This window comes from Sturnus vulgaris, chromosome 4 (genome assembly GCF_052056855.1).
Source record: "Sturnus vulgaris isolate bStuVul1 chromosome 4, bStuVul1.hap1, whole genome shotgun sequence".
NCBI classification, from domain to species: Eukaryota; Metazoa; Chordata; class Aves; order Passeriformes; family Sturnidae; genus Sturnus; species Sturnus vulgaris.
The window spans coordinates 59,315,238-59,341,720 of record NC_142246.1 but is presented as its reverse complement, the minus strand read 5'-3'; the positions used below and the strand labels follow the sequence as shown (position 1 = coordinate 59,341,720).

Genomic DNA, 26,483 nt, shown 5'->3' with positions numbered 1-26,483 from the left:
GAAGGGAGGAAGAATTCACGACAGTGTGCTACATTACAGTTGGAAAGGCTGGTTTTAATTTTCTCATATTTCGCACATTTTCTACAATTCTGAGGAAGCCAAATTGTCAAACTGTCAAAAGTGTCAAAACCCAAAGTAACACACAGCTCTCTAGAGGGACTTCAAAATCATCAAGGGACTTAAATCTCTCAGGACTCCGTCAGACAAAGATAAAAATTCTTCTTGCCACTACACCACATCCTCTCACTCTGCTGCTGTTCCTGCCTCTCTGAAGTGCTTGCCTGCATCACCACTCTGATCTGGTAGCTGGGGGAAGGCACTTTCATCTCACCAGCCCTGGCTACCTGTTCCCTCACCTCTGTTCTCTGTCAGGAACAATCTTCATCCCTCCTGCCTCCTAAGGCAGGGTCTCTTGTGGCAGAAGTGCAGGGAAAAAAGCACAGCCACAGCTGAGTTTCTGGGGGAGCCACACCATAAAAGCAAAGCTGACAGGACAGAAAGGCAAAGCACAGATAAGAACACCAGTGGCAGAACTCAGACAATTACTAACATATCCACAACGTGCCCAAAACCTGTCAAAATGTCAAAATCCGTTATTCAATGACTTGAAATTAGGAAATACAGCAATAAGCATAATCTGATCATCATCCTAATTGTCCATTCAATTCTCCCATGATCTCCTGCACTGTGACACTACTTGAGCTTGACTCACTTATTCTTGTTTTGCATCAGCATAACTCCAGTGGTGTTGAGCTGAAGTACATCTGTCTGTCAAAGACAGATGGTGTGAGATCAAGTAATATTTAGTCTCTACTGTATCAGCTTCTGCTTGTTTCTGGAAAACTTCCCCTCAGTCGGCTGCATAAAAACCAGAACTAAAATTAATTGAATGTACATGGGTACTCTACATAAGTACAAAATAATCTGTGACCTCATTTATTGCAGCTTCTCATACATTCATTTTCTCAGCATCCACTAGGAAAAGCAAAATCTGAGTGGGAGACATGCTGCAAGAAATGATATCTGTGGCTTTCTCTCCAGGCTAGTCTTTTCTGCCTCAGTCTCTTCTGAATCACTTAGACAAAAAATATAAATCCATTCTATGAATCTGGACTGCTATATGGAATGTGCTTGTAAAAAATTAACGTTCTTATTATTACATTGTAAGCTTACTTTATTTGCACACAAATAAACAAGCTAACTTAAACTTTATAAAAGAAATATATCCCACAGCTGCACAGACTTAATGCTAACTGCACTAAACTTATCATACAGGTATTTTTTCACTTTAAAAACATATATATATATATCCCATTAATATTTTATATATATATAAGGAAACTACATATAAATACAATGGAAAAATACATTCAAAAGCTTTTTATAAAACTTGTCACAATATTATTTTGACTGTAATAAAAATATTTATGAGAGAAAGACACATGCACAGAGAAACACAAATGGCTTATGTTTAGCTTCATCTAAATCCCAAAAATAAAATTTAATCTTTGGTATTACTAAATAAAGTTAAGTTGAAACCATCTACAGCTTACAGCCTCTGCTCCAACCTCTCTGATTCCACTTTGCACAGATTCTGCTGGCTGCAAGCTTCCATAATAATTTGCAAACAGGCAGAGAAAAAAAACCAGCTAAATGTGTAGTGTCTTCTTTCAAGGGCTCCATCCAACCTTCACTGAATTCGATGGAAAATATTATATTGCCTTATTCGGGCTGAAGGCTATAAAAAATATTTAAATTGATTTGCTGTCAAAGCGATGGTCATCCACCAGTGAAAAATAATTATAACCATGGAACAAACCATGGAACTGCCCCTGTGGCATTCCCTCCCTCATTTTCCCCTTCCCAGTGGGAAAAGTCATGACCAGCAGCTACGGAGATGATCCAGCAGCCGTGGGGTAACTAAACCCTGAGCACACAGTACAAGTTACCCAGGAGGTTTTCCATCCAGTGTGTGAAATGTAGTAATGCTGCAGCAGCTTCAGTATGGAAATTTAGATTGGACTTGGTCTCAGCAGGAGCTGAAATAAATCCAAGCAGTGGCTGCAGATGCTTTCATCCCATAAACCCAGCATGAGACCCAGGAACATCCCTATTTCAACAGCAGTTGGGGTTCATAACACAGAGCAGCAGAATTTTTCTGTATAAGCCACGAATGCACAACATCCATCTACATTTTTTCCCTGCAAGGTAAAAGCTTTTTGTCCATTTTATCTTCACACTACAGAAAAGCAAAACATTTAAAGAAAGGCACCTGGCTCTTTGAAGCAGTAAGGGAAATGCACAGCACAGTCTGATTCTCTAGGCAACTTCTATTATGGATATACCTTTTTGTTTGACCAGTCTCACATATCCAACCTGGTGCAAAACTAAACTGACAGAGAGGCAGCTTACACAGTGATACCCTTTTGTCTATAGCTAAATCAAATCAACCTTTTAGTAAAAATCTCTTTTCCGCACATTTCTGGATCAATGCCATACAGGACATTTTGGGGGGAAAGCAAAACAGAGCAGAGAAAAAGAAAAATAAGTGCCTATAGTTTTAACTACTGACAAATGACACAACTGTTGGCTTCTGATACCCAAACTCTCCACCCAAAAAAAGATGTATGGTAACCTTGTTAATATCAAAATTATAGCTAGTGATATTTTTTGGTGGAAAAACCATAGATCTGATCAATGGTATCTGAAAATGTTCGTAGAGACACTGTGTATCAAAAAAGAAATTCAAGTTACAGCTGCTGACTGAATGCATGCCCTTGTTATAAAATGCACAGATTTGAGGGGATTATCCAAACAAGTTCTGGCTCTGTACTGTCTTCTATTCTTCAAGGAGTGCTGCATAATTTGTGTAACTTCATTTTAAGCAAGAAACAAGATAGAACTGATGCCTGTGAGTCATTATAAATGTGCCAGAAGGAAAAATGATCAGAAATCCTTGTCCCAGCCTGAAAGTTCATCTGGAGGGCTTCCCACTTCAGGTGGATAGCTGTCAAAGTAGCTGTAATCAGTCGGCCCAGACAACTAGGACATTGAAAACACAAACAAAAGGGTGTTTCAGAAAGTACCTTTTGAAAATGTTCTCTATGGATTATGCATCATTTTTGTTGCTCCCAACATGGAAATGAAAGGCTAATATGATATAGGTGATGTCTTTCAACGGATGCAATTCCTCATTCTTTAAAAGAAATACCTCCAGTAATTACACTGTACAACAGAACAGTGGCATTAGCCTTCTTGTAAAAAAGGACTTGCCAAATATAATAAAATATTTGGTTTCACTCAAAGCCCTGTTAATTCAGGCAGAAAACTGAACCACACTGTACGATTTGGATTATATTTAAGACCAAATCTATACTCCTTGGGTAGCTACCCAAAGCAGACCTCAGAATTACTTTTTGTTTTGAATTAAGATCAAAGTGAGTTTCAAATGCTTTACACTAATCTTAGGGCAAAAACAAATAGGCCATTTAAAACTGGGAGCTTACTCAAGGATGTGCTGGAACTCAATAGTAGAACACAGGAATTTGTACTCTTCACAGTAATATGAACAGTGCATCTTAATAATGTGCCCATTACCAAGGGAGATATATTTTTTCAATATTAGTTTCTGACCAAACACCATTTGTTCTGGTAATGGTGAAAATATATTGCAAAGTAAACAGGCAGAATAATATTTCCATTACTTGACTGATTCTAAGTTATGTATTGCTTGCTGTCTCTCTCTCTCTTCTGTTCAATTTTCACAGAAAATGTTGAACTGTAATCATTCAATGCATCTTTGGGAAATTTTGCTATCTTTATCAGTTCTCCTTCATAGCCAAGCTGTGTTAGTAAAGCATTATGATACTGAAAGCCAAAGATAATACCTCTCTTTTCAAAGGTGATGTTAATTTCCTCACTTTCAGACTATCCCAGTTAAAACCACTCAACCACCTGATTAAAAAGAGATGAAAGACAGTGAGAGACCAAAAGAGAAAGACAGGTTTTTTTCTGACATTATACCACAAAGAGCTGAAAATCACTTGAACAAGGGCCATAAGAAGCTTTTTTTCATGCCAACTCTTGTTGCAACACAGTTAGAAGGAGGAATTTAAAGCATCAGAGGCAGGGGCAGCTTCAGGACCACCAGGCACTTTGGCACTTCTGCAGGGAGGAGGTGCAGAAGAGACAGGCAGGTTAATACAGGCAGAAATGCAGCCATGCAGAGACTCGTGTGTCTCCTTGGAATGCCACCCTTTTTACAGCACAAGAAGAGGGAGACAAGCAGAAAAATCAAAGAACTGCTTTCCCCAAGCACAAAGTGCAGGGCTTAGAAACAACTCAGATAAAAAGAGAAAGCAGAAAATGTGTAGTTTACAGAGGGCTTTCTTCGGTTAGAAGAAAGACTTGCACTAGAAAAATGAATTGCAAGAAAGACTTTCTTTGTTATAAGAAAGAGGACAAAACCCTAAAATTATTGCTCTGGAGGTATTTACTACTCATTCTTATAAAGTAAATGTTGAAGGGTCACAGGTCTGAGAGGCAGATGCTGAATGAGCATTGATTTCCTTGAGAGTTAAATTAAACTCCTACATCAACAACCTGCAGCAAAACCAGAAAAAATAAGATTTCTAGATAATAATGCTGAGGACTTATGTTCATATTGTTTGCTATAGTTGCAAAAATACTCAAGAGCAACAGAGATATCTATAGTTTACCAGTCTGGATTCTAACATGTTAAAAATATTTCAAATTAAACCCCAAATTTGCTTCTCGGAAGTCTCATTTGCTTACCTGTGCTTCTTGATGTCATTTATTCCATTCCTCAAATTGCCTAATCTTTCTGTAGGGTTTTGCCTTAAAAAAAAAAGAAAGAAAAAGAAAAAGAATAAGGATAAGAATATATAAAATATCCCTATTTTTAAAAGAGCATTTGTAGGTCCTAACTCTTTGCATTTAACAGTTGCACAGGGATGCAGCTTGCATAAAACATGTGGCCTCATGAGATATAATGAGGTGTTGCTCACTGCTCCTTTTTTCTGAGGATGGAGAAACCTTCTAGAAAGCTAAAACAACATCACTCAGCTGTGAGAAGCAGCACAGGGAAATCAGCTGGCTGAGTTTCAGCTGTATATCATTTTTTTTTCCTGGCCAGCAGGTCTGAGTTACAAAAGGAGGCAGATCAAAGTTTACAGCTACAAAGATCCTTCTAGTTGTGGTACACAAGAATGTTGAATACTGTTCCTGCTGCCATGGATGAAATCTCACAGGAGCTGGGAATCCAAAGTCAGTATCACCAGCCAGAGGTTGTGCAGGCCACCAAGTTAGGCTGGCCCTTTTGATATATATTTTGATACATTTCTAAAGGACTTAAGCCAGTCTTTAAGTGCCCTATGTTTTCTGTAGAATCTATATGCCTAAATAAATTTGGAACTTTTTTTTGTTTTTATAAACAATGTGCTTGATTTGAAAATCAAATTCCTTAGCCCTTTCCTCAGCCCCCACTTAATAAATTTTCCCAAAGATGTGTTTCAGAAAAAATGATCAGCTATAGAAAAAGCCCAGAGCCTCTGCTGCCTCTGCAGACTCAGAGGTGTGACACATACGGGGCATGCAATGCATACTAAATATAATCACAATGGATCAGACCATGCATAACAATTCCAAATGAAGTTGTCAGGAATTCAGTGCTTGAGTCTGAGTCCTAAAAGAGCTCAGCCTATTTACACTCAGGCTTTGCCCCAAACTGCCCCTCCTACCTGCAGAGTCTGCGGATCAAATCCTCAGGTCGCCTTGTTATTGTTTTAGGAAAATCCAGCTTTTCAATGCCTTTGAGAATCAAATTATATGTCATCATTTGATCAGCCCCAGAAAATGGTGGGCTAGAAAAAGAAAGCAACACTGATAAGTGGAACATCTGGCAAGAGCAGATGTTGCCAGTACTTACCTAAGCAAACATTTGAGAATATAGAAAAAAATATGGAAAAAAAGCCCACCTTCCTATTTTTACAACCCTCACCCTTTTCAGCCTGTTTAAGATAATGAAAAGGCTTGAAGCTGAGAAGGTACCAGGCAAAATGCATGACCACATGTGTCCCTCTAAGCCTAACTCAGAGAAGCTTCCACATTGTATTGCCACTGAGCATTCCCAAAGAGTTGTCATGGAAGTGTGCAGGGAGCTAAAGAGAGAGCCCCGATTACAGATCACCCACCCCACTGCCCCATCACCCACTGACAGGGAAGAGAACAGTCTCTTGTCACTTGTTCCTCACAGGAAACATCAGCAGCAGCTGCAGGAGCCCTACACCTGCCAATTATAACTTGTGTCTGGATAAGCCAGAACTGAGAATTTGTAACCCACTTGGTCTGTGACCTTTCTGAAATGATAGAAGACATGCATAAAGAAGTATCATTTTGCAAAGCTGTCTAAAAAATACCTCGGAAAGGTTTCTAAAAACAAACAAAGTAGATAAGAACTTTGAGTAGGAGGCACTTACCTGCCAGTGAGGAGTTCATACACAAGAATCCCAAGGGACCAAAAATCCACGCTGAAATCATGGCCTTTACTCAGGATGACTTCAGGGGCAACGTACTCAGGGGTTCCACAAAACGTCCAGGTTTTCTGCCCTGATCCAATCTTCTTTGCAAATCCAAAATCAACCTGATCAAAATCAACATATGCTGCACAATGCAGAGCAGTTTTGCACTGGGAAGCCTTAAGGTCTTAATTGCTTCCTCACCTCCTGCAAAGATCCCAGGATGCTAGTTTACAGCTACAACAATTGCAGAGTAGTTGTGAAGGAGAGAGAGGTAATTCCATGGGATTACTGAATGTTATAAACCAGATCCATTTATCATCAGAAGTAATTTTCTGAATAATTTTCCTTTTGGGGAGAACAACCCATGATTTCCTTGAGGACATGAGATTTACTGTCCCTGGAAAGCAGTGGGTTGCTCATTGTCTTCAGAATGGATATTTCCAGCTCCCTGAAGGGCATTCTTGTTGCACTTCTCATGGTCATAGTAAAGCATGGCAGGAGTTCTTTTCTGTGTTCTCTCTCTGCAAAGAGAGGGAGCCTAAATTGCATCAATGAATGTTGAACCTATGATTGTTTGAGGCTGGACAGGGAGTTAATTCTGCACCTGGGAAATGTGGTTTCTGTTCTTACAATAAAACTGACTGCTGGGAGAATATTTTTCTTTTGCTGTTTATACTGTGGCAAGAGCTCTCAGAGGCTGCAATTCCCCAGTTTGTCCATGGCTTGCAGTGGCTTTGCAATGCCTTTGTTTCTCATTGTGCAATGAGAAGCCTGCCCTTTTTATTGCTGAAGCACAAGAGTTACTACACTCCAGGATCCTGGTTCTATAATTACCTGCTGTCTATTTATACCTCCCTTGTAAAGACACAGGATACAGGCACAAAAGGCTAACATTACAATGGATTACATCTTACCAATTTTATATATCCTTCAGCATCCAAAATTAAATTTTCTGGCTTCAGGTCTCTGTAGATAATTCCTATTTGATGCAGATAGTCAAAAGCCTCTGTCACACAGCCAACACAAAACTTGGTGGTGAATTCATCAAAGCTGCCTCTGGAGCAAAAATAATCACAAAGTTCTCAAAGTTTCAGGAAATAATAATAAGTTCTGAAAACGCCTCGGTTATTAACCAGATAATATAACACATAATATATTATAACCAGATAATAACCAAACTGAGTCAAACATCTTTTAATTGAATGGAGAACCTCTTCAGTAGCCCCACGGGGCCGACTTTAAAGGGCAACGTTGTGCTGTGTTTGCTGTTACCTGTCTCTCAGCAAGCTCCACAGCTCCCCTCCCAGGCAAGCTTCCAGGAGCATGTACACGTATTTGTTATCCTTGAATGTGCGATACAGCCTGTGGAGACAAACAGAAGCTGTTTAGGAAAAGCAAAATTAAAAGCAAGACTTGCAGCGTTTTTCCTCCAGAACTCACTGTGCCAACTCTCATTCCTGATAGTGCTGCCCCAGGGGTCAGCTAGGGGACAAAATCAAGGAAACCTTATGCTCAACTTACTTTACAACGAATGGAGAACATATCTGCTCGAGGATTTTCTTCTCAGAATAGATATGCTCTTGCTGTTTGGTGTCCACTACGTGTTTCTTCTTTATACATTTCATAGCAAAAGCCATGTTCTCATTTTTAACTTTAACCTGTGAATAAAAATGATGAAAACACATGAGGCAAAGAAAGGATGTTTTACTAAATCGTTCTCAGTAGATACACTGATATCCATATTTTTCAACACAGCACAGGACTGAAATTGATGACTGTAACAAGGGAAAAGTTCCAGATTTTCTGCAGAACTGTTATGTATGATTTTAAGCCATGCATCAGATATTTTAGTTTTCCAGTCCCCACTCGTAAAGTGAAATGTTCCCTCTGTTCATTTTATATATACACCAGCAACTTGGATAGGTACTACATATTACAATGAGTTGATATGACAGTGGGTCCCAATTTCAATTTAAGATTTCTAATCACCACCATGATACAAAAGAACAAAAAGGAGAGAGAGTTTAGGAAAAATGTTTACAAATGATTTTGCATTACACTGAAATATCCAATATGCAATAAAAAGATGGAAGTTAAAACAGGGCTTCTTGGAAATAAAGGAAGCATATATCTGTGTTCTACAGCTAGATGAGAATGTAATTCTTAGCTTAGTATTTAGATGCTGCAGTAGAATTCCAGTGTGGAATTTTTCTTTTTTTGGTGAACCATGAATCAGAATGAAACAGCTGATGATCTAACTACTGTAAAGGATTATTGACTTCACTAAAAGCACAAAGTCTCCTTTGATTTACTACTACCTTCAGCAGCCTGCACAGAAAGCATTCAGGTTTTTGTCAGATGTTTGCAACTCAGCCAGAGGCGAGTGGAATTTAAAGCTTTGGGCTAATGAAGCTCTTGGTATCCCAGAAGTACAGATGTCCATGCTATTGAGTATGACTCAAAAGAGCCATTGCAAATTGCTGGAAATTTCCCAGTGAGCACAGCTCAGAGACAGCTCAGGCTGGCTGGAGTTGCTGTGGGGCACACAGAAGCAGCTCTAACAGCACAGACTGTGTGGTGCCACTCAGATTGCTCCAGGTCCAGGCAGATTCCTGGAAAAAGGCCTGCCATTCAGGGCACATAGTGCAGGCAGGCACGTCTGTAAACTCCACAGGCACAAACTGGTGACTATGTTTGGTGACCAGGAAGGTACTTTTAACAGCAGGAGATGGAGGCACACAAGAATGGATTTGCTTCTTTAAACACCCTAGTCCTGTAATGCTTTTTTAAACTATGCATTGCTTTATGGAGAATTATCTCTGCCTAAGGAACACAAGCACACAGAATACCAAAATCCTTCACATTATGCAGTGGCTAAATCAGTCATCCAAGACAGAGAGCTACATGAATAATTTTAAAACATTCTCTTACAAGCTCAACCCTTCCGAACCCACCAACACCCAGAGTTGTGACAACTTCTAAATTCTGGAATGGAGAAGGAGGGAACTGGGCTACTTTCTCCTTCAGCTCTATCATCTCCAAAGACACCTCTTTGGTCAACTGTCCACAGAAGGATCTTCCTCTGCATTAAGAAAATTAACATAGGTTAGTGCTTTTCCTTGCCATCATTTTCAATGATCCTATATAAAGGAAAGGAAATGGAAAAGGAGGAAAGGGGAAGTGGGAAAGGAGAAGGAGGAAAGGAGAAGGAGGAAAGAAAACTCTTCTTATTTCCTAACAGAATATTAATGGAATCCAGTGGAAGTAAATTAGAAGAAAAACGCTACTGAAATTCACTGAGTAGAATCGGCAGTAACTTTAGCAAGAGCTGATCCCTGGTGAGATTCCTGTTGATTTGGGCAGCTGCAAAAGTTTGGGCACTCCAAGCTGGAGAAACAATTTTTGAAGGACTGTGTACCAGTTCCAGTAGAATGATCAGAAAAAAGAATGCAGCTGTATTTCTAAGCAGAGGAAAAATATCCTCTGCTAACATTCCAGCAGTTCTCAGACTGAAATCAGAGGCACATAAACTAAAAGCGTGGCCCACAGCTAAAAGCAGACATCAATACCATCAGTGCTACACTGAAACATTAAAAATAAACTGTTTCTTTTATGCCTGCTTCTTTCTTTTTGAAATGACACAATCTTTTGCACAGTAACACAATTTCCTTAACTCGACCAGAATTAAAATTGGCCTTCAGGGGTAAAAACAACATCACTTTTTTTCTGTGCTCAGTTTTCCAGGAATAGAGTGAATTCTTGTTTGGAAGTCAACACCCTGAGATTCTATGTCATTTTTGTATCAGAAAAAGTTTGTTGGGCTCCATAAGCATAGCCAGTCTGTTTTATTACAGTGACTGCTGTCATTCCTAGGGGTCCCTCTCCTTCAACTACCATCCATGATTTTACTTGCATGTCTATCACTCTTCTTCATAATTACCTGCTATGGGTGCAACAAACAAATGATCTGACTTACTTTGCATGTCGCTTTTCATCAGCCTGGGCCAGATTAGCCACATAACCTTCCAGGTAAGTTTGCAGCTCCTCATAAGTTCCAACTGTTTGATTAAATGTCCTAAAAACACAAATGAAACATCATAAACCACTGAGCTTTTAAGTCATGACCCGGTTGAAGTTGGTTGACACTCAAGGATCACTTCCTCCAGGCTCAAGAAATTATCAAGAAATCTGGCAAAGGGGGCAAGAGAGTTGTGCAGAGAAATAAATTCCTGAAATTACTGAGGCTAAAGGGGGAAGCACACAGGAGATGGAAGCTGGGTCAGGCTACTTGGAATAGTATAGAGAGGTTGTCAGGGTAAACATAAATGAGACAAGGAAAGCTGAGGGCTATCTGGGATTAATCTGGCCAAGGATGTCAAGGACAAGAAGAGAGCTGTCTTCAAACACATCAGTAACAAGAGAAAAACAAAGGATAATGTGGACCCATCACTGAGAGGACCAGGGACTCTGGTGACAGGGAAGGCAGAGTTACTGAATGCCCTCTTTGCCTTGGTCTCCCCTGACAAGAACAGGCCTTAGGAACCTCGGGGATCAGGGTAAACATCACCACTACAAGGAGAGAAAGAGAAGAGTAACTCTGAACTACTCTGCAGCATCTGTGCTCTGGCACCTGCTGTCAGCCTCTCTTCATGAGCATTCCTAAAGCACATCCACTCCTTCAGGATTCATTTAAGGAAACATTGTGGTATTGCCTGCAGTGAGGTCACATTAAGGCACTGAAAGCCACGTTAACCTGCAGAAAGAGGATGCCAGTCCAGTCTGAAAGTGTCATGCACTTACTCTCTGTCTATAACGAGGCACTCCACGTTGTACTCGTCTGCAATGACGTTTGCTGATCTGACGTCGTCACTGAGAATTGAAAGGCAATGGGAGAATTCAGAATATATCAAAATCCTCAGAGTACCTCATACTGCACTCGTGAAGGGTCACAGCTGCCCTAGGTAAAACCCCTCAAAGGCCTCAAAGCCTGTCCCTGCATTAGTGCTGCTGAGCCAAATACAAAATTTAGCTTTCTGTTAGTCATTATTATTGTCTTTTCCATTTTTTTCCAGTTTCAGTAGGGTTTGGATCATGACATCCTTTAGCAATCTTCCAAGAAATTGGGGCCAGATGTTATTATCACTACATCAGGATTTTCTCTTCTTTCTAAAATGATCCTTGGATATAAAACATCCCCAAACCCAAGCAATTCTCTACTCAATCACACATATAAATATGTACTGTGTGACTCCTTCTCTCTGTTTCTTACTGCCATGGGCAATGGGAACAAGAGCTCATTCCAGTCATGATGGACCTTATCCATTCTGAAATCACCTGGCACAAGTTCTCACCACAGTTTTTACTGAAGTATTAACAATAAGCCACAATGCAAAGGGACAGAATTTGACTTCTACAGTGAAAACCAAAGGTAGATGCCAGTGTAAACTTTCAAGCTTTCTGCAACCCCTCAAAACATTAACACAAATTTGGTCACTACCTACATGTACTGTCTTTACAATTAAAAGAAAGATTATATTCAAAACAGCCATGAGTTGTAGAATCTGACACACAATGGTGGGACTATTGAAATCCTAAACATCACAAATCAGACTGTGTGAACTAACCTGATGAGAGCCTTTTCTCCAAAGTAATCTCCTTTGTGCAGATTTTTGATCACCTGGGGCTGTGAGTGGTCTGTAGTGCTCTGGGTAACTATCACCTGTGAAGTACAGGAGCAAAAATTTAGTAAAGTAAAATTTCAAAGTATTGCATGATTTTTCTTTTCTGTATATTTCAGAAATGTCTTAAACTTAGTAATGCTGTGGAAAGAATTACAGATGTAATTCCTCTCAAAAATTACCACCAAAAATTCCCTGATCCCTCTCTGATTTTTGCTGGGAAGAAGGAATTACTGGCAACCCCTCAGCATTTTCTCCTCATACCTTTGGAAACAGAGCAGAATAAGTCACATTTTAATGAAAGACTGAAAAATACTTCAGTTCCCACAGCGGGCAGATGTCATATGAGCTTTTTCTCTTCTCAGCTGAATAGGCAGCACTCCAGAAGCTTTAACTAACATTTCCCCTCATGAAACTGCTTCCACAGGAGCACACTCTCCTGATGGCCATGTTAGCAAAACTCAAACGAGAATATCTACAGACATGGAGATGTTCTGGAAACTGGAAGTTTATTGAGGAAAAGTCTCCTGAATTAATTCTTTAGAGTCCTGTGTCAGCCTCCAAGGTATCAGCTGAGGGATAAAGGCTGCTGCCTTGCTCCTCTGGGACTAACAAATGAAAGGATTCTGGGGCACCTCAAAAGCCATTCTCCATTAAGCCTGGGACTCCATCACTTCTTAGATTTTTCACAATTCTGTGTATTTCCCATCAGATATTGCACAATCTAGGAGAAGATGCAGGGTCACATCTCATTTACAAAAAAATTACCTTTACATCTCCACCACAGTGTCAAGAGGCTTCAGGACACAATTTAATTACATTTTAATTAGCACAGGATAACCTGGGTTCACTGTGAATGGAAAATTAGGCTCTCTGAACCTCTGCAATGCTGCTCCAGGCTTTTATCATGGTATTGTGAACTTAAAAACAGGTGCAAAAACACTCTGCACCATTTTTTACTGAAGACCACACTCCTCAAGATAGCTTTTGAGACACAACTGCTTGTACACATTACTTTACAAATAAGGTTTGTTACACCTTACCTTTCCTTTTGCTATTATAAAGAAGGTGTTTCCTTCTTCTCCTTCCCGAATCACGTAATCTCCCTTGTCATAATACTCCTGGTGGGGGGCAAGTGGGAGACAATATTGTCCAATAAATCTTTGAAAGGTTTCTTTGCAGAGCTCTTAACACATGTGGATGTTTCATTGATGTTTAACTTCCTATATCCTTCATGCCTCCGTGCAAAAAGAATAAAGGGTTACCACTGCCCTTGGAAAGAAATCCCAGCTATGGTTATATATCAAGCCTCTACCTTCAAAGGCTGCTGGTAAATGCAGCCCTAAGGCACACAGATATTTGGTTGGAATCATGTGCTGGGAACCCAATGCCTTCCTCCCTTACATTTTGCAGGGTATGTGGTCCAAGGAATATGAAAGTATTACATATCCACATGACAAAGAGGTAAATTTGATTACCAAAAGAGTCCTGGAGAACAACTTTGTACTTAATCTTAATAAAGGATAGATTACAAATCCTCTCAACTACTTGCTTGACTCCTTTGATGCCAAAAATATAACTTCTATGTCACTAAATGTTATTATTTTCTGGCAACCTGGAATTCAACTCCAATCACTCCAAAACCACTCTCATATTAAAAAAGCTTGTTTGTTTTTTTATTTTTGCTGATTTATTCTCCTTTGTCCTTTTGGAAGCTTACTGAATACTATTTAGAAAAACTTAACAGTATCTTACCACTTCCAGACAGTCCATGATCTTGGTTAATTTATCTTCAGGTAAGTTTTTCAGCAGGGACACACTTCAGAAAACAAACAAACAAAAAAGCCCCACAACCCAAAGTAATTATCATTAACAATTTTTTAATGATCTCTTCTCGTATCTACAATTTTTACAGCCACATTTTATAACTAGCTAAACTAGTGGTGAACACAGTATACAACTAAATCTTAATTTGGAAGGTTTAAGCATTCTCATCCTGGTTTTTAGATAAACAAAACTCTCACAATTTAGAAATGCAGCAAATATTGTTCAGTTTGTAAATCAGCTTTGTATTTCAGGAGAGGAAGGACTTTAATGGGCGTAAGGACTGATTTCAAAAGAATCCAGCAATTACAAACCTAAGACATTTTAGCAATTCAATAATATATTTTCAAGTGTACTGCAGAGACTGCAAAATCAAAGATAAAAACTTCGGTACTCTTTGGACAGCCATTGAAAGATTATCTAATTACAATAAAAACTTTGTGAACTTGCTGGTAAGAACGAAAAAATCTCCCAACCCAATCACTCAGACTTGTAAAATTTAGGAAATTATAGAAATTTTTATCTGTTTAGGCTCAGCAAAGAATTGTGTATAGAAATCAAGGGTGGAGAGGGATGTGAAAATACACAACATCCTATGCATGGCCAGGCTTGGCATCTTGATTTGAAAGCATAACAGAATGGTCATTCTGTGTTAAAAAGATAAAATATTACATCAGCTAATTATGGTTTGGAACTCTAATTTCCCCCTCTCCCTAATGAGAAGCATGGCACCACTCTCAGTGTTCCCTGCCGGAGAGAATTACTCTGCTCTGCAGATTTCCTAGTAATTTATGTTAGAATTAGTTAATAAGTTGAGAGACATGCAGATCTCATATTCAAATCTCCAAAGGATAAGGAATATTCCTTAATCTACTCCAGCAGCAAACTAACTACTTATTGGAGGATTTTCTTAACTTTACTTATTATATTGTTTCAAATTCTAGACCTGTAAGTTTCCTATACATTTATACTACTACTTAAAGGCTTTCAAGCACCTATTGAAGTTTTCTAGTGTGATGCAGGAGAAAAAAAATTAAAAATGGAAAAACTCTTATGAATCTTAAAAGAAAATAAAAGATGACAAATGTTCAGGCTTTGAAGGCCATACTTGCAAGAAGAGCACCTTTTTCTCTCTATTTACAAGACAGGCACAGTATTGCTGTGCACCTTAGTCAATAGCACAAAGCAGTATCAGAAATAAAAATTCATCATATTTACCTTCTAAGGAAGTTTCTGTATTGCTCTTGTCTGGTTTGTGCTGTTACTCTCATGATATTTTGAAACACTTCTCTGTCCAGTGCCCATGTTTTAACATTAGTGATTGCTTTGAGAAAACAAAAAAAGACCAAAATCAGCAATCTTTCCAAATTATTTGATGGATGATATTACAGCATCAGCTCATGGTAGAAGACAGACTAGCTATTTCTCAAAGCCCAAGGCTGAATTTTAAAATATCCAGCACCTATTGTAATCAGACTTTCAAAAGAATAAATTCCCACTTAAACAATGCTCACTAAAGTAAGGAATAGATTTCTAAATGGTTCCTCTACAGAGTGATTTAAATGTAATTCCATAGGCTGAGCAACCTTGAAAATGACAGGGCTGAACACTTGGGAAAATCTACTCTAATCATGGACTCAAAAGCTGTAAAATGCAAAGAAGCTGATTTGAAAGAAACAAGAACGTGGTTGGTTTCCCAAAACCTATGATGTCAAATACTGTGGCTTGGATCTAACTCTAATTCAGATTATATGCAAATGCTTGTGAGATTTGCACTAATATAGAAGTATCAGAGGTCAAGAAATACAATTAATTTCATTTAATCCTGTGATCCTCACCTACTTTTCCTCCAAACCATATAAGGGAATAATCAAAATATTAATGATGCATTTTCAAAAGATAATCAAATTATTCATACAGTAAGCAGGCACAGGATTCAGCATCAAAGGTACAAACCACTAAGCAGCCTCTGAGTGCAATCATCAACACAACAGAACACTTAATTTTTAAGTAAAAGGTGATTCCATTAAATTTAATCTCTTCTTTTAAAAGATGCTACACCATATCCAGTAGTTTTCCCTCTGCCCTAAGAAAGAACAAAACTGTGTTTTCTGTGAGATAAAATTTACTGAAAAATTTAGGGCAATTGATTCCCTCCATCATCAACATAGAATCATTTTTACAAGGAACAAAAATGCCAGGTTTAAAATGACGCACAGTCATGTCTCATTGCACACAATATACATATATGCTCTGCTATCTATCAGAATAGATAAAAAAATATTTTTGGAGAACAAAGGTGCTATTTTGGTTTTATTTCTCTCCTAGATAACATCTTTCAGTTTACTTTGCATGAAGAAAACACGGCAAGTATCCAGCCTATTGCAAATGTATTCCCTGTATCTTGCACCTTAACTAAATGAAGCAGTTATAGAGTTAGAAAAACGCCTGCAATCTCAAATATGAGATTAAAGAAAAAAAATTGAGAAATTCAGAAACATAGGGGTAAATCACATTGCCAGTTTCAAATACAGCTACTGCCTGTGAAGATGCTGCTGAGCAGCAGAAGCCACTGAAATGCTGTTTGGATGAAATCCTTCACTTGTGAGGTTTGCAGGGAAAGGGAGTCAGGAGATGCAGCATCAGGAAAGGGTTTTCACATGTGTGTTTGCTACTCATGCTCAGTTTTGGAACTGGACATTGTACTGCTCTTCCTCCACAAGGAAGACAGGAAAAGCTACTGGGGAGGGGTGGATTTCTGCAGTGATTGCAAGTATTCAAATGTCTTTTCTTCTCCATAATTGGACAATTGTTGTCCTACCTCAAAACCAATTAATGCTAATAAAGGCCTAAAGCAGCTTGACATCTTATTATGCAGAAACACTACTTTATAATGCTAATACTATACAGGAGGCAAAAAAGAAAAATAGGGAACATATTCAATTAGAACAGCATGTTAGTAAGAAAAATAATCACATTACTGATGTTGTTCTGTTTATCAGGCAGCAACAAAAACAGATTACATGTAATAACTTCCATCTGCATAGCCAGCAATGATTAAGTGCCTAAACTGTGTGCAGGAAGAAAGACCAAAAGCTTTTATAGCAAACAACTTCTTGTTTTATTCCATTTGCTCCTTTTTAAGTCAACATGAACTCTTCATACTTACTGGTGGCATCAAGTCCCTGCAGATTTAGACAAGAACAGAAATTAGTCTTCAAACATAAGTATTATTTATGGAATGGTGGAGAGTGGAAAAATTATGAACTTAAACATATTTAGTCACTTACTTGTTTGTCACAGAGCAATTATGTTGGAAAGGGAATCAGGGGGTATTTAATGGATGTAAACCCAGTCTTATGCAGGAAGAGGAATATTTGTATCAGAGCAATACTTAATAACTCCATCCTGGTCAGTCCCCAAACTGCCAGCTACAAATGGATCTAAGCAAGACTCAGCAACATAATGATGATACAGAGCTAAAAGGAGCACAAAACCAACTAATTCCTCAGTATTTTATTTCCTCTTGGTTTAGACTGTACCCACTCTACTAAAAACACCATGGTTCTAAAACGTTTTCAAACTCACTGTAATTTCATCCTTGGCACTGAATTTGACACAAGAACAAGAACCAGAGACCACCACCTCTAAAGCATCCAAAATTAAAACACAATCCTGCCCTAGTTGTTAGTGTGCTACAGATCAGGCTAACCAGCACAATTTGGAGGTGCCTAATTGTTTATCAAGAGTTATGCCAGAGATGGAATTACATTCAGGGCGTAGTATTATTCAAGCTCCCAAGCAGAAAGAACTCCAGGAAGAAATATGTGAGTTTACTGTAGATAACCAAGAAGGAAGAAATATGTGAGTTTACTGTAGATAACCAAGACATGCAAACATCTATTAAATGAAAACTTCAAAGAAAACCTGGATATAACAGGGAACTCACAAAAAATCCACAGTTTGCATTTAGAGCAAGGTTGCTGTATTTAACCTCGGGTACCTTTCACAGAAGCTGTCCGTGTGCAGTTGTATAAAATGGCCAGTTCACCAAATGCTGTCCACACAGGTATTGAGGAGAGTAGTTTATTCTGCTGAAAGACTTCCAGACTGCCCTCTGTCAAAAATCATCAGGATAATAGGTATTCAACCTGTGCTCAGCTGCACAGACTGAATGGAAAAAAAAATCAATACATTTCTGATTTTGCCACTACGTGGAACACAGGAATGGGACTAACAATGCAAAAAAGTGCTTTGAAACACATGTACAAACCAGTAAAGATTTATTTTTTAAAATGTACTGCTAATCTCCTGATATGCTCTGGAAGGGAGGACCATTCTAAATCCTGATGGGATAAACCTTTGCTATAACAAACCACTCATTTGTGATTCAGGTACTCTAGTGTGGTCTAAAAAAAAAAGTCTTGAAATAATGAACACAGGAGAAATTACTCCTAGTTTATCACTTCATACAGATTTATGAATTTTATGATTATATGCATACATATATGCAGAATGCAAAGGAGAGGGCAGAAAAATTAAAAGCACATTAAATCTTCATTCAAGAAGTTGTTCTTGAGACTTACTAGCAAAAGGCAAAGAAAGTCTGAACTTCTTCACAGTTAATGGCCCCAAAAATCCTTCCCTGAACATGTTATGAAAGTTCTACCCTCTTCTCTCCAAGGCGCACACCATGTCCTCAAGAAAGGTTCCAATGTGCCAGAAAAAGTTTCAGGTGCACATCCCCTTTCTGGTATTTAATCTGTTTTCAAAGTGGTATCACTTTGTCTTGCAAGAATACGACCACACCATCACAAATCCTTCCTCCTCTTTTTTCCTGCAACATTTCTGTTTTCCTAACACAGTTACTATAATTTTTTCCCACTTAACCCATCCATATGAAGCCAGAAAATGAGCTTTCCAACATATACCATTTTCCTCCTGTTTAAATATTCCCACCTCAATAGAACATGCTCCTTATAGTGTGAACTCTAATTCATATGAGGCTCTGGGACTTTTAGTGGTTCCCAATTGATGAAATATGCAAATTAATCACTTTCTTTTTTTTTAATGGTGAAATGATGATAGAGCTTATTGCTGCTAGGAGCAAATTCCAAGTGTTAAACTACAGCTGATCAGCAATTTGAGGCACAGTAGCAGTCAGCATAAAATATTGCACACTTGTTGGCCTTATTTTAGGAAAGTCTTCTTATCCTAAAGCTTTTTGTTTGCTTTGCTGTTTTTTGGGTTTTTTTCCCAGAAAAAAACAAGCAGGTATTTTTTTTTAAAAAGAGTAACCTCAGTTTTGAGAACAATGAATGCAGACCTCGTCCTTCAATTTCCCATACACAGAAAGCTGGTATCTTATAAATGTTGAAAAGTAAGTTTATTTCAGGAGTGGCTTCACCATTGAGCAGTTCTCTGCATTTTAAATAATACCTGTTCTTCCTCTGGAGAAGAAAGGGTTGGCTACACCTACAACAGAAAGGAATTGTTGACCTTGGAGCTTTCAGAAATGAAAAAGGTCAGGAAAAAACATTAAATCAAGACTTCCAAGATGCTTTTTATTGCTCTCACTCTGTTTCATAAAAGTCACAGGTAAAACTTGCATTGCCCTCCACAGGGACAATTTATTTAGGAGCACAAACACCCTCACTGTGATTTCCTGCAAAACCTTCTAAACCCCTTTCCTGTTTCTTGCACTTGTGAGTTGTACAAGTAGGCAAAATTCACCTTTGAGCACAAAAATGTGATTTCCCGGTTCTCCCTGTCTGATGACGTAGCTCCCTTGCTGGAATGTCCTCTCGTACATGCATTCCACCATGTCTCGTGTCTGGTGAGGCTCCAGCCTCTTCAGGAACTGGTTTTTATTCAGGGCATCTGTGATAAGCTTCTTCTCACTGGTTGCAAACAAAAAAAGACACAAAGTTTGAGATGCCCAGCATGGCTGGGGTTTGTTATTCACCAAGCATTCATTCCTCTCAGGAGGACTCCTCTCATTTCTAACACACTGCTCTGCCTGCCTTGTTTAGACCTTGTGGGATGGTAGCCTGGTTAGTGAGGGAATTGTCTGTGCTGTAATCACCTGGTGGAACAATCTCATTGTACAATGTTGTTCTCACTGCTGCCTCAGACAGTCCCTGCATCATTTCCTCTTGTAGCAAATGCATATAAATGAGACACTTGTGAAGACAAGAACTGTCTGTATCTGAGCTGCTGGTGGCAGAGCCCAGTGGCTGGATTTTAAGAAGGAGAAAACATGGAAAAAAAATAACAATAGGTGAATCTGTGGATAATGGCTAACCAGCTGAAACAAAGCAGGCCGTACGTGCATTCTGGCAACTTTTGGGTTCTGATTGATTTGAGTATCTTCTAGCTCAAGGGTATCCTGTAAAGCAGTGCCTCAAACACCAGAAATGAACACAATTAAACAACTTCTGCACTGATGGGCTTTTATGGCCCTGCTGGTTAGTTTTCTTTTACTGCTGAAGTGGAAGATAAATTCCGTCTTCAAGTCCCCATGCTCCTAATGTCGACAAAGTCAAAACCCTGAAGGATTTCTGAGGCATTTAAGGCCTCCTCTTGTTTGTATTCATAAAGCAATGGGAGGTTGTCATCAAAACTAGGTTATGTGGGAAAAATCTCCTGAGGACAATCCAGGAATGAACAAACCTAGGGCACGTAAATACACTTAAATTGTTACTGGCCCCTTAATGACTGAAAATAAGTAAAGGTGATGAGATGAGGCAGGAAAATAAAACCAAGTAGCTATGGTGAGGACTGTGTTTAGAAATAGGGATCATAACTTACCTTCTGCTGAAAGCAACAGGGTTATTGGAATATAAGCTCTAACTTAGTTTTCATCTAAAACCAGCCTTGCTAATTTGATTCATCCTGGCCTGCATCATGTATACAATACCACAATAAAATACAGTAATTGCATATAACCCAATACGTACAATTGCATATACCCAATATAACCCCAAAATGAGCACAAAAGCTTCCAGAACTATAGAAGAGGAGACCACGCTTCTAAAACTTCCATTAAAATCATTCTTGCTGAAATACTCCAAACAAAAGTATGGCACTCTAACCCCTGCCATACGAATAGCATCAAATTGTGCCATTTGTTTCACAAATACTCCTAAAAAGGACTGGTGACACTGTGGAATCAATGCAAATTCAAGAAGCATGGAGCTTCCCCTCCTTCTGAGACAGCTCCTTTCACAGCTGTGCAGCAGCACTGTAAAGTTTCCTGACACAGCAGTGGGGCTGCATTCAGTCCTTTCTCTGTAGAGGGGAGGCAGCTACTGACAGCAGCCACTCCAAACACCCCTGTAGACACTGTCAGGCTAAAGACTCTGTATTTGCTAATTACAGCAGGCAGAATTCTGTAGATAGTGAAGGTTAAACTTAGTTCTTATGTGTCTGAACTTCCTGAACTTGACCTACTACAGTATTTACAGACCAGGTAAGGAAACCAAACGTTTGTGCCTTTCATCATTTGGCTGTCTCAGTGGCAAGGTGATGGTGTCTTACAGAAGCGCATGTGTATCACAGGCTTATCTAATCTAGAGGCATAGCAGTGCACAGCAGTACAGCTTTATGGTGCTTCTTTTGGCATATGTTTGTTTCCAAAATATTTGGAAGATCAAATAATACTTTGACCACTATGACATCAAAAAATGATGTGCATTATGTTTGGATTGCTTAAGCTGCAATACTTGCTTTGGCTCTGACTGCTGCACTTTGCTAGTCCACTGGGTCTTCTGCTGGCTTTACTCCTTACTGTTGTTACAATTCTGTCTCTGAAAGCAACCTAGAAAACCACGTGGTGGACTGCAGTACAAGGATCGTGCCAAGGAGAAGACAGGTTACAAACAGAACACTCTTAAAACTATGATTTAAGCTACCCAGGCAATTGTGATAAAATATTAATGCAGTTCCCTTACTCTGGAAAAACACTGCTAGCTGAAGTTCTCAGCTCTTTGTGGTGACTCAGGCAGCCTTTCTGATTCATGAGGCACCCTCTAAGGTGCAGTGCTGGACATGATGGATGAGAAAACATGCCTCATAACTCCAAGGTCTACGATGGTAAAGACTCAGATATGCCATGAATAATAAAGCTCCCCACGAATCTGAAGGCACTAAAGTCACTGGCTGAAGTCCAGGTAGAGTCTGGCTACCACCATGTTAAACAGACTCTCAGGTTATGTCTACACTGCAAGGTAAAGGAGAGTCTGAGTTATGCAGAAGGATACCAGTCTGATACCTCTGTCTGCAAGGTCAGCTCTGACCACAGAGATTTCTGAGTCTGTCAGAGTCTAGAAAGTGTAATTGAATTCAAAGAGGAGCAAGAAATACTCAGTTCCTACAGCATGATTGTTAGAAGGTGGAGGGAAGGAGGGAGCTGGCAATAAAGGTAAATCCCCAAAAACCTGTGAGATTCTCAACTGAAATACAGAGGCTCCCCACCACTCTTATCTGAAGTCTGTGGGACACAGATGATTCTTGGTTAAAGTTACCCACAAACTCATCCAGCATCTATCACAGCTGTAAAGCCTACATGAAAAAGATAAATACTTTAATCCTGACTTATCATGAGGAGAGGATATAATTGTGATAAAAGTAATAACCTTGTAACACAAACATAGAAGCCCTCTGAGAGCAGCTCACCTGGAATCCTTTCGGACCATTGCCTTTTCAAGGGAAAACATAGTTTGCCTTCTCAAATCACAGAGTCGTGTTGTTGGCTCTGCAGATACACCTTCCTTGGCTCCTCTCCTCCTATCAGCAGAAACTTTAAACGGAGAAGGCTGAAGAGAGAGCTCTCCTTGAGTGCTAACAACATCCTGCAGCTTGTTCAACTGTATACACTTGCTCTGCAGCTCCTTGGTGAGTTCTGCTATGACCTTAGTCTGCATAGCCAGCCGTTCCTGAAGCTCAGCAACATGGCTTTGACTCTCTTGCAGCTGCTGATCTTTTCTCTTCAGCTCCTTTTCCAGTTCAAGTATCTTGCTGCAGAGGACATCAGCTTGCCCATTGATCACATTGATGCCTAGGCATGGGTCCATCAGAAACTTGTGGCTGGCAGCACAGCCGATAGCAAGGCTTGCCACGTGCCTGTTTGGCTGCCTCAGGTGCTTGGGTTTCACTAATCCATTCCCCATTTTGTCCAGAGACCTGGGGGGGAGAAATAAATTTGCAGTTTTATTTCATTCCCGAAGAAAAAAAGTCATGGAATGTTGAGCAGTGAATTTAGTAATTAGCTGGCAGCTGAATTTGCCATATGCGACTGTAGTAAACACAGCTGATTGCTTTCATCCTCTCCAGTCCTGCAAGTCAGCAGGGTAAAGGGCAATGAGGAGAAATAGGGAGGGGTGGTACAAACAAAGCAAAAGATCTTATGGCTACTACTTCATTTTTGTGAGTTGAAGAGACGTGCAAACTCCTTTCAGCCTAACACAGACAAAACAAACAGCAGGAAGGAGAAAAGCTTGTGCTTGACTGCTAAAGCAAGAAAATGGTTAGAAGCCAAAAATAAAAGTTGGGTCACTTCCCCATCGAGGAATAATTATTGTGTACATAGATTAATTTAGCCAGTGGGTACATACCTGCCTGGCATAAAGGATATGTGATTAGTAAGTATATGCACATATAACACACAGGCAGCTGGCATCATTTCTTCAGCTCACTCATCTAAAACTGGATCGTATTTGTTAGTGTAACAGCTGCTACTGCTATCAAGGAACAATTATCTTTTTATGAGGAATTAGCCCCTTCCATTTGGCTACTCATGAGAAGTGACCAGGAGAAAGAAAGGTCTTGGGCTCCTGTCAGAACACACCCATGCCTCAGACAAGCACTTGTTGCAACCAGCAGCCTTCAGCAGATTTGCAGTGACCCACCTCCTTCCTTGGACACAATCTTTGGCATGTTTCATGGATCATTTTAGGAGGAGCAAGGAATCATGCTGCTGTTGTGGTCAGGCATCAGCAGACCCAAAGCTGCCTGCTTGTCTGCCCCACGGATGAAGGACACTTTTTTCAGGCTGAACCCCCAGCGATGCAGATCAAGATAATCTCTTTTACCATTTTATTGGAACTGGATAAGAACATGGCCCTGACAAGGTACGTTGATCAGATGACAAGAAATAAACTGAGAGGCTCCGGCAATTTGCTTTTACTTGTTAGTATAACCATACTTTTAACAGATGCAGAGTTCTGTTCTGGTTTACAGCCTTCAATGGGTCAGAACTGAAACAGCTGACAATGTACCTCACATTCCAAATCTGGTTTTATTTAAAATAGTCTTTCTTCTCAGCTCTGTCTTGCTTTATTGTGACTTTGAGTAATATTTTTCATTTGTGCCAATTTCACAGATGCATTTTGACAGCTGGTGCTTCAGCCTGTTAACAGGGACACCTCAGTATGCCAGAAATTAAGGCAAATCTGTACTACACAGGAGAATTTAAACAAATTGCACATCAGGGTACCGAACCAAAGAACTCTGAAGAGGGACCTGTGTGTCACCGCACAGGGCTTAACCAAAGATCTTAGCTCAGCACGCAGCCATATTTAAAAACAAACCCAAACAACAATCAAATAAAAGTTACAGTATAGAGAGGAGATTATGGGAAACACATCATCACACTGTAGCAGTGTCTCTGCTACTGAAAGTAGTTACAGTCACTGCATGTCAAATAAAGGATATCCCATACACTTTAAAATGATTTATGGCAGAGTGACTGCCCCAGGGCACAGAAAAACCTACTGTTTGGATTGTATCCAGAAACAGAACAGGTTTACTGTGCGATGTCTGAGGTTCATAATCTATCAGCCTCACTGGAGTGACAATGTTAGCAGCTTCTGTCTACCCATTGTTAATAGTCAGTGGACAATGGAACAAGCAGTCGGATCTGACAGATCCCTGCTTCCACATGGTGCCCTTTACTGGCCACTAGTGTCGGAAACTCACCTATGTGGCAGGAATCAATGAAAGGACTGACAGGTGATTCTGGTAATTCAGCATTACAGTAGCCAATTCTAACAGAAAACTTAAATCCTTGCTGCTCGGAGCTCTGACCAGCCTTACCCACAGCTCAGGAGACAAAAGGCACAGCAGGGCATTCACTGCTATGCTTGCTACAGGGCACTGCACACGCTCGTTCGGGGCCGCTGGACCGACGGGGCAAACCCCAAACCCACCCGGGAGAGACGGAGGTACCCGCGGCGGGATGCTCGGGACATGCTCGGGAGATGCTACGGGGGATGCTCCCGGGATGCTCGGGACATGCTCGGGAGATGCTACGGGGGATGCTCCCGGGATGCTCGGGGAATGCACCGGGGATGCTCGGGGAATGCTCCCGGGATCCCGCGCCAGCCGAACCCGGGTCCGCCGCAGGCCCGCAGGGTGCGGGCACTGCCGGGCCAGCACCCCCGCCCTCCGGAACCCGGTACCGCCCCGGGAGGCCGCGGCTCCCCCGTGCCCGCCCGCCCGGAGCCGCGGGCTGCCCTCACCTGCGTGCCCGGCCGGCCGAGGCAGGGACAGAGCGCTGCTCCCGGGGCCGGGCTGGGCACAGACCCGCTCCCGCTGCCCGGCAGGGGCGGGAGAGGGGCGGCCGTGCTCGCCCGGCCCTCCCTCGCTCCGTCCCTCCCTCCCGTGTCCCTCTGTCCCTCCCTCCATCCCTCTCCCGGCGGTGCGGGGGTTGTGCCCGCCGGGCAGGGCTGGGAGCTGCCACTGCCGTGTCCCGCCGTGTGTCCAGCGTGTCCGGAGGCTGCCCCCGAGCCGGGCTCCCCAACACACCCACCTGGCAGACAGGTAAACGCAGGGCCCAGCTCAGGTCGGGCCGTGTCCACAAGTGTTTGTCCTGTTGGCTTTCCGTGGGTGGGTCTTGGCGTGGCTGTCGGGCACACAGCTGCAGAGATCCTTGTGCCCTCGAATTGACCCTCAAACGCCTGAATCATGATTTTAAAGAGTTAGGATTTTAGCTAAGGGTTAGAAGCAATTCATATTGGTCAGGGTGCAAGTTAGATAAACAAACGATAGGTTAACGATTATTAGATGCTTAAGTTAGAGATAATAAAGATATTGTTTCCAATTATGAGCTTGTGTTCAGATTTTGTTTATAGGAAGAGATGGAGTAAGTGAACCGTTGTAAGAACAGATTGAAGCCAGTAGGATAATGGCTAACACCTGGACTTTATACCAATCCATCACAAAGCAGGGGATGTTGGATTGTGCCAGAGGGTCACGGAGACCTGATGAAGACTTTCCTTACTTCATCTTTCAGGACCACTGACCCAATTCGAGAGAAGAATTGTGCCCGTGTGATGGGCTATTAGGCTCATTGTAATACAGAACAAGGATGTGAGGTGCTGGGGTTATGCATGTGTATGGAATTTAAAACTTTGGGAAACATATAAAGGGCAAAGAACTTTGT

General features: G+C 40.6%; 1 protein-coding gene across 3 annotated transcripts; it reads right to left on the bottom strand.

Annotated features, from left to right (window-relative positions):
* Positions 1–29: 29 nt before the first annotated feature.
* PRKG2 (protein kinase cGMP-dependent 2) lies at positions 30–25,911 on the bottom strand. Of its 3 annotated transcripts, XM_014880529.2 has the most exons (19): positions 25,561–25,630; positions 22,718–23,224; positions 19,775–19,941; positions 18,045–18,158; positions 15,260–15,365; positions 13,973–14,036; positions 13,261–13,338; positions 12,164–12,258; positions 11,340–11,408; positions 10,516–10,614; positions 9,471–9,621; positions 8,061–8,197; positions 7,812–7,901; positions 7,454–7,595; positions 6,498–6,661; positions 5,760–5,882; positions 4,795–4,857; positions 3,888–3,954; positions 30–3,042 (listed from the first exon to the last, which is right to left on the bottom strand). In XM_014880529.2, exons 2-19 carry the CDS (start codon positions 23,209–23,211, stop codon positions 2,947–2,949), a joined length of 2,319 nt encoding a protein of 772 aa, XP_014736015.2. In that variant the 5' UTR covers positions 23,212–23,224; positions 25,561–25,630; the 3' UTR covers positions 30–2,946. The 3 variants fall into 3 exon arrangements, with proteins under 3 accessions (XP_014736015.2, XP_088020160.1, XP_088020159.1); XM_088164034.1 differs by lacking the exons at positions 3,888–3,954; positions 25,561–25,630 and adding an exon at positions 25,851–25,911; XM_088164033.1 differs by lacking the exon at positions 3,888–3,954.
* Positions 25,912–26,483: the final 572 nt, after the last annotated feature.

Coding starts and splice junctions, on each gene's coding strand:
- PRKG2 (XM_088164034.1), bottom strand. CDS start 23,211: ATGGGGAATGGATTAGTGAAACCCAAGCACCTGAGGCAGCCAAACAGG. Junction 8,198..9,470: donor GGTTCGGAAGGGTTGAGCTT/GTAAGAGAATGT, acceptor TTTTATTCACAG/GTTAAAGTTAAAAATGAGAA. Junction 6,662..7,453: donor CTGAAGGATATATAAAATTG/GTAAGATGTAAT, acceptor GATTTTGATCAG/GTTGATTTTGGATTTGCAAA.